The 8399-nt window shown below is 38.9% G+C and overlaps 2 protein-coding genes across 3 annotated transcripts in view; both read right to left on the reverse strand.

Annotated features, from left to right (window-relative positions):
* The window catches only part of rbm10 (RNA binding motif protein 10), a 10942-nt gene extending 4395 nt beyond the window's left edge, over positions 1–6547 (reverse strand). The window contains exons 1-10 of one of the 2 annotated variants that reach the window (XM_014017692.1): positions 6437–6547; positions 5979–6043; positions 5370–5892; positions 5117–5284; positions 4929–4998; positions 1850–1923; positions 847–933; positions 676–736; positions 432–590; positions 78–238 (exon numbers count right to left, since the gene is read on the reverse strand). In XM_014017692.1, coding sequence (XP_013873146.1) covers positions 78–238; positions 432–590; positions 676–736; positions 847–933; positions 1850–1923; positions 4929–4998; positions 5117–5284; positions 5370–5892; positions 5979–5995 — 1320 coding nt within the window. In that variant the 5' untranslated portion in view covers positions 5996–6043; positions 6437–6547. The remainder of the gene's footprint in view (positions 1–77; positions 239–431; positions 591–675; positions 737–846; positions 934–1849; positions 1924–4928; positions 4999–5116; positions 5285–5369; positions 5893–5978; positions 6044–6436) is intronic. The other variant, XM_014017683.1, reaches the window with a different exon arrangement.
* Positions 6548–7267: 720 nt separating this feature from the next.
* The window catches only part of LOC106524061 (rho-related GTP-binding protein RhoC), a gene marked incomplete at its 5' end in the record, with an annotated part of 3429 nt that continues 2297 nt past the window's right edge, over positions 7268–8399 (reverse strand). Inside the window, 1 exon segment of the mRNA XM_014017702.1 lies at positions 7268–8275. Coding sequence (XP_013873156.1) covers positions 8105–8275 — 171 coding nt within the window. The 3' untranslated portion in view covers positions 7268–8104.

Consider the following 8399-nt stretch of genomic DNA (forward strand, 5'->3'; position numbering starts at 1 on the left):
TATATAAACAAATAAATTCAAACAATAATAATCTTCAAATAACAAAACATAAATGTGTGTCTGTTTTAAATTGTTACCACTATTGTAGAGAGCTGCAGAAAGGCAAAGCCTCTGTTGAGCTGCGTGTGCTTGTCTTTGATTAGTCGAACATTAGATGGGGAGAGGGTGGCAAATGGAGCCAAAGCAGACAAGATGGCGTCCACTGAGGTATGGGGGCCAAGGTTTCTGAGAATCAGAGCTGTTTGGAGATATTCTTAAGTTAAACCATGCAGGGAAAAAAATGTCTGTCTCAGTAATTTCTACAAAATAACACTTTAATACTACTCAAAAAGTCCCTTAAGTTAAAAAAAACATTGACATAAACAAAATAGCTGCACCTATCAGGTCTAATAAAAAACATTACTGTGAACACAATGAACTTAAAGGCTTACTGTCGTTAGCAACATCTGCCTGCTGGGCAGCCTGGCCCGGCGTGATGCTGGGACCAGTGGTGTGATAGGATGTTGGTAGAGGCAGTAAGCCTTGGGTTCCTTCCTTCTGAAGACTGACAGGCAAATCCCTCTGCACCTGTGGCAACTTCAACTCAGCCTCTACAGAAAAGCAACATCGCATGTTTACACTAATGCTGTATACATAAGATTAACTCATATTTAAAACAGCTCCATTAAACATTACCTGATTTAGGCACGCTGCATTTGAAGCACTTCTCTCTTCTTTTAAAGTTTTGCACACCACACTGTTCAAATGTTACATTATTGTTAGAAAATATCCTRAATGAGTCACTACAGGGAGAGCTGTATAAGCAGCAACAGCTGAAATTTCACATCAATGAAAAACACACAGAACCTTGTTGCAGAGCCAGTCCTCGTTGGCCCGCGGTTTGGGGTCGCTGTAGTGCATCGACACCCTCTGTCCCAGAATCAGCAGCGTCCCCTGAAGGGGAAAGAAAGAGAAGCAGGAAGAACAAAGAATGACTATCAGCGACACTCTGGCCACACATGCCACAGAGAGGCCTCATCTCACAAGAGATGAGAAAGAAGATGAAAAAAAGGGGAGGAAACAAAGGCAAGAGATGGAGAGAGGCAGGAAAGAGGACAGCTGAAGTTGAAAGAAAGAAGAAACCAGAGAACTGCAACCTTCAGCTTTAGAAAATTCGGACGGACTGAGATGGTGTACGTGTAGTGTTGTGGGCGTCCATTTTTAAGGACACAATGTGTTTTGATCAATCGTGTTAACCCTCCCCCCTTAAGGGGAAACCTTCCAGAAGTATACAACACATATCATACAAGTGTCACCGCCTTCACCCCTCAGAGACAATAGCTTTGGTCTAATGTTATATGGCTGAAAGAAAGATTATTGTTTTTTTTAAGTAGGAAAGAAAATGGAACACTGTTTCTGTTTTTTGTATAAAATAGACCTTGTGAGAAGTTGGCATACCATCCCAGAGGTGGTACTGTAAAATCAGGACACAGGCTGAAACAAGTAAAAAAAAAAAAAAAAAAAAAAAAAAGGTGGAGGTCCTCTTTTAAAAGAGGAGGTTATACTGAACAAATGTGACTTGGGGGTCCATAAATGAAAAATTGACAAGACAAGCTTAAGCACAATGCAACATAAATTTGCCTGTTTGTGGAATTTGTGTAAAACAAAACAGAAACAAAAAGATTTATATATATATATTGTAAATCCTAAAATGTGAAAGCCAACCTACCTCAGGCAGAGTTATCATTTTCCACTGTGAGTTTCTACATTTTCACTAACTATGATGTGATGTGACTTGTGTATCATAATAACTACTGTCCCACTGAATGAATCTAATATGTGTATTTGTGTCTGTGTTGGAGAGAGTGACCTGGTTGGTCTCCATCCAGCGCGTGGCCTCCTGTATGAGATTAAACTCGACGAAGGCGAATCCTCGGCTCTGACCTGGACACCGCCCAGCGCCACAGCAACCGAACAACAACAACGACATAACAACAACGCAGTGTTTGGGTTAGTGCTTCATGTACAGAGGAGATAGAGAAAGAGAGACCCTGTATCAGCTTTAATAAAAATGTTTCATTACATCTCCTCTCCCTCACAGAGGCTGCACAGGGTGGGAGGATGCAACTTCAAGGTACTCATTAGGGTCAAGGAATGAGAATAAGAAGCCGACCCACTCGTCAGTTTGGGTCTGAGCTCTTTGGATTTGAATGATGAAGCACCCAGGCACCAACAAAACACACACATACATCTGCTTAAAAAAAAAAAATAAAAAATAAAAAAAAATTAAAAATACACTCTGCTGGTCTACAACTGTGATGAATAAATATACATGCCTGATAACACATTCATCTAGCGTCTTTCATTAAGCAGTGATCTATACTACAGAAAAAAGGCAAAAGAAATAAGAATCTAAAAGTATATAACCGCACTCTTAAAAAAAGACTAATGGAGGAAAACAAAAAGAAGTGTAGTGTTGGGGAGTGTAAGTGTGCCAGTGTCAGAGAAGCACAACTTACAGACAACCAGAAAGTTAGCAAAGTGAGAGGCCAGTAACACAATGACCCTTAATGGAAAAAATATTAGGGAAAAAAATCTGAATAGTACGACATCCATGTAGCCAAGCATTAGCTGCAATGTTTAAATTCTGATGCTCACTAGGATTGGGCAATACTGTATAGGCAAAAAATCATCACGATTAATTGTGATAGTTAGCCGATAATGATCAATTTGACGATTAATCCCCTAGAGTCCCTGGACACTAGTGGTCGACCGATACATCGGTCGGACGATATTTTTGGCCGATATTTGCATTTTTTTCCCTTATATCGGTATCGGCCTATACGTCCGTCCGTTCGGCCAGTACGTTCGTCCTTTTGGTCAATCCATTCTTTGGGTCATGCGAGCGCATGATGACGCTCCTCCCTCGGGGAGAGAGCAGCTGCTAATGTTGTGAGACAGAGTGCTAATAATAAGGGTGAGTTACGAACTTTTAATGTGTTTTAACTGTGTAATTTAGCTGTTTCTTCCCTCTGTGTCAGACTATGAGTGGTAGAGAGAACAGCTGTGAGTTAAATTTCACTTTGAACGGGAGCGCAGCGAGCGCCATGTTTTTACTTTCGATTTGAAACCGCACTGTAATTAGTGTGTCCACGTTGTTTTTCTTTTTAAAAAATGCTRGAGTTGCTCACAGGAGGCACAGAAGAACACCTGTATTGTTCTCCCTGCTGGATTAAAACAAAAAGCTCTCAGTCTTTTCTCCCTGTTACGTTCATAAGAGCTGCCGCCGTGCAGCARGCAGACGCTGTTCAGATCACGTTTGCTCTGACTGCAGTATAAAAGTCGTGATGCAGGTTTTCTTTGATGTACATTTCAAGCTGTGCTCTAAACTTAACTTCGGCTGGTTTAAATGCATTTTTTGCCCGGTGTAAAAATACAGGTGCAGACTGAGGCAGACTATGAGCGCTGCGCGCACGTGTGTGTGTGTGTGTGTGTGTGTGTGTGTGTGTAGTCCTCACAAAGATACCAAAATGTATGTATGTCTCTCCTTTTTCTTTCTCTGTGTTCCTCATGTTACTGTTTTTGCATCAAAAATGCTGGAATATTAAAACAGTTATTTTATTTTATGTAAAAAACTATATTAATCTGAKTGATATACAAATAAAAACAGAATATTTAGCACTAGATAAAATAAATCATAAATTTATTTATTTATTTATTTTTAAGAAAGGGCTGAAAGAAAAAATCCTATGTGACAGCACTTCACTCAGCCTGCACCAGACAAGGTTTAGTTAATAAATGTTTTTGTTTGTTTTGTTTTAAATTGAGACCTGTGTAACATTTGCTATCATTCTTATTTTTATCATGTTAATGGAAAAAGAAAAGGCAGTTTCGGCTTCAAGAATCGGCCAAAAAAAAATTGGCTGCACGTATCGTCGTATCGGTTAGACTGATGTCAAAAACATCGGTATCGGCCTTCAAAAACCTGTATCGTTTGATCTCTACTGGACACCCTTATGTCCTAGTCACATGACCAATTTAGCGGGAAAGATTTGCTCTTCGAAAAAATCTGTTCCAAACCGTGTCAAAATTATAGACTTCAGGCTATACATTAAATTTTACATTGTGTTGATAGATAAATGAATTACAGAACTTTTAATGTTCGTCATATTTGAAGCAGAGAGAAGCACCAAGCAGACTGACCGGAGTAATCTCCAGTCAGTCTGCCTGCTGGCATTAATCGTATTAATCATAAAGTGACAAAAAAATAATTGATTAATGGTTTTCTGACGATTAATTGCACATGATACGATTATGCCCAACCCTATCGCTCACAAACTCATAAGTAACTACAAAGACACAAACACACTTGCTTGAGATGCTAATTTCAGCTCTGACACGTTTAGTTTGTGAACAACCCTTAACTAGTCAGACATAACTAACTTCAGGATGGATAGAGCTAAAGGGTAAAGACAACATGTGAGCCACAGAGTAAAGAAAAATCAAAGCCATGAAATGAACTTGGTTATATGTGCCAGTATTCTTGCATGAAAAACAAAATTAATCGACACTTTTTTTTAATCTGCATGAATGTTGCCCTGGCAACATTAGTACAGGTACAGAAACCAGAAAACCAAAGAATTAAAACAGAAATGTAGGCAACTGTCTGCTTTGCTTGTGAGAATAAGCGCTTAAAATATTTGTGCTTTGCATAAGCTATTAAGCTAGCTGCTCAAGTATAGTGAAAGACTAACAGCATGAATATAAATATATATATATGGTAAGTGAATATGCTCATTCCTAACACAACGTAGATTTAAGGCACAGGGTAAAGTCGTTAAAAAGAGCAGTAAAAATGGCAGAGCAGGTAACCAATGACACTGACACAAGGAGGAAACATGGGTAAAGACCAGAAAAAAAAAACTCTCAACCTTTGGACATGTCCTCACCTGAAGATTTATTCCTCATCAGGCGAACTTCTCTTGGTTGTATTCCCTGCTCCTGAAGCTGTGTCCGAATCTTTAAACAGCAAAAAAATAAATAAAAAAATCTTTAGCTCTAATAACAAAAATAAATAAATAAATAAAAATAAATAAAAAATACAGCAATATCACAGTCTTGTTTAGATAAAACCCACCTCACTGGTTGTGGCATCGGATGGCAGCATGCGAAGCATGATGATGTTACTGGGCTTCTGGTTGTGATCCAAATCTGTACGGTAGTCCTGGTCCCTCGGATCCAGCTCATCTGACAGGTCTGGGCCCATATTTCCACATCCCTGTTCCTCTGCCATCACCGGAAAAGGCTGTAATAAATTTAGTAGAGTAATTACTGATGATCAAACAAACAATAATAAAAAATATGTTGCATGTCATAAATCTATGACTTACCCTTCTCTGTCCAGCCCCACGTGAGAACCTGTCCTCCTCCCTCTGTCTGCCTACGCCAAACTCCATCAGCTCAGGATGGGTGCCAGCATGACTCCAGTGGCTCTCCCTATTTTCTGAGTGTGGGCCACTTTTCTCCAGAAAGCCTCTTCCACTTTTTTGCCGACCCCTTTCCTGAAAGCAAGGGCGTGGCAGCTCAGACTCTCTCCTTGGTCCGTTCTCTCTCTGGTGGATGGGGTGAGCAACATCTGGGTGCGGATGGGAGAAAGGGGGCCACAAAAGGCCTTTTCCATCTCGTCCCATGTTGCTTCTGGCGTTCCCTCTGTGGTGAAAACGTGCACCATCGTGGGGAAAACCTGGTGGGAAGTCATGTGCACCCGGTGGCCTCTCGTGGTGGCTGTATAATCCATCATCCTCTGGTCCTGCCTCCTCATCTTCTTGCTCATAGCCTCGGTAGTCCATGTCCAGGAAGTTGTGATCGTTACTGTTGTTGCCATAGCGGCCTATGCGGTCGCCTCGCCCACCCCTGATGATCATAAGAGCCAGTGTGATATCTTTTTTGTAACTTTAGAGAGGAACATTTTTAGAATTGGATTTAGAACTGTTACTCACCTCCGCTCATAGTCCATGTTGACCCAATTGTTCAGCTCCAAGTTTTTGTCCCTTTTATGTTTACACTGTTGGACAAGAAATAATAATTTCCGGATGACTAAAACGGACCCTGTTTAAATGAGATGCATAGTAGTAATGATGTGCAGTGTGTGTATAACGCAGCACAACATTTCTCGAACTACTGGTACCATACTTATTACTAAACGAAACTTGGTAATAAAAAGTGCAGTAAAACAGCATAAATTATCAATATAATATGTGTACGCAATGCATACGTAGATTTTTACTCTCCAAATATGAGTTTTTAACAATGACGCGTGGCGGTCATCTCTGTTAGCTTTCAAGCTATCTATTAGCTGACGTTAGCTAGCAAGTCTAAGCTAGGTAAACAGTACGCTCATGGCTGTCACCGTTAGAAACACAAAACAAGTCTTGAGCAGCATTGGAGAAACACTTACCACCACCTCATGAAACTAACAGTTCTTACTGAAATCTCACGTCTAATAAAACTGTCAGTACAAGAGAATGGGGCGCTTTATTTTCAGTAAATCCAGTGTAAAATGGCCACACTGAAACATATCCGAGTGGGCGGGACCAAAACGTCATACCCGAAGACTGATTGGTTGGCTGCATATTTCAATGTAGATGATGATTGGACGAGACAAACATCAACTCAGAGGATCGAGTATGATTTTCTATATTAGTTTGGTCTTGGAAATGTATTTTGTGCAGTTAGACTAGTTTGTTACATAAGGTCTGCTACTCATTGTTTTTAGACATACATTATTTCCTTACCCTTGGCGTGTCATAGCTTTGTGAAATCATACCATACCATGAGCTTTGGTCTTTTACTCTGTATTCAATTATACTTTTGGAAAGAGTTCCTGAGCATTTTTATCTTCATTACTTACAAACCTGGAGGATATGCACATGCAGTCTTTTCATGTATCATAACTAGTGCGACTAATTTGTTATCAGCTCAAAATTCACTTGTGCACACTTAATAGTGAAGTGCTTTAGGTTTTTGTCAGTGGTTAAGAATAAAGATGCAAAGTCACATTTTTATTTAATAGTTTATATATTTCAATAAAAAATACAGACAATAGGTCTTAATAGCACAAACTGCATTTACATGTTTAYTACAAAATTCTAATCAAAAAGTCACTGATTCTGGGCTTGTAATTGCTTGATTCTGTGATCGATTACATTTTATTAATTTTATGTAATGCAGGTTCCCTAACTTGTGCATTAAAATATTCTAGTCAGACATGAAATTACACATACAAATGATTAGAAGGACTGCACATTTTTATTTGGAGGAAAAAGTAAACAAGGAGTGTCACAAATATATATATCCAACACTGTTGAAAACAGTAACAAACAGTTTTATCAAAACGAAATAAAAGAAACCCTAAGACCAGCTTTTTGTATAAAATTAAAAACATAAAAATTCAAAATAGAAAATAACTTTTAGGAGACTAGCCCCCAAAACCTTCCAAATCAGCACCCCGATCTGCACCTTCTATTGTTAGAAATAATGCCAAAAACAAGATTTTATCTCATAAAATTACTAGGCTAAATATACTGTAACATTTTAGACGTGAAAAATCAAAAGTTACAAAATACAATAATGACAATGTCACTCAAAGAGGTAAGGAAGTAAAAGGCAAACTTGCAATAAACAATATTACTATATTTTCAAGGCCTTGTAAGTCATACAGTACATAATGAACAGAAAAGTAAAAAGATAAGCCTATCACCTGAATGAAAGTATGTAAACCATAGTAACTTATTACTTGTGATTTATCCCACCAAATAATGCAATCAAATCAATACTTGGTCCACAAAATGTCCTAAAACCTTCATTATTGTGATCGAGAACATAACTGAGACATAACTGAGCTTCCGGTTTTTGTTCAAGATCTCCCAGGAAAATAAAASTTAATTTTAATTTCACCAAACATCTGAGCCAAGAAAAGTAGTCAACATATATCTTTGGTATATAACAAGGCCTTAGGTCATTGTTGAAGGTCTTTTCTTACATGTACAGTACAAGGTGTAATTGCACTCTTACAAATTTACATTCATGACTGGTAGAGAAAGAAAGCTTTATCCTTCCACAGAGCCTATAACAGTGCACAGCCATCCTTCCTCCTTTTGCTGACCTTCAACGCTGCCCAAGTTGCCATCTCAAAAAGTTCCCTCACGCCTTCTTTGGTTTTGGCAGAGCACTCTCTGTAGCTGAAGGCATTGATGCGACTTGCCATCTCTTTGCCATCTTCATATGTAAGTGGCACCTTGAAACATGTTTTGTAGAAGCATAAATTATGAATGATATGCAGACAAATGCAGCAAAGGATTGGGGACTAATTAAATGGTGTGTGTGTGTGTGTGTGTGTGTGTGTGTGTGTGTGTGTGTGT

The sequence above is a fragment of the Austrofundulus limnaeus genome, unplaced genomic scaffold (genome assembly GCF_001266775.1).
Source record: "Austrofundulus limnaeus strain Quisiro unplaced genomic scaffold, Austrofundulus_limnaeus-1.0 Scaffold3, whole genome shotgun sequence".
Taxonomy (NCBI): domain Eukaryota; kingdom Metazoa; phylum Chordata; class Actinopteri; order Cyprinodontiformes; family Rivulidae; genus Austrofundulus; species Austrofundulus limnaeus.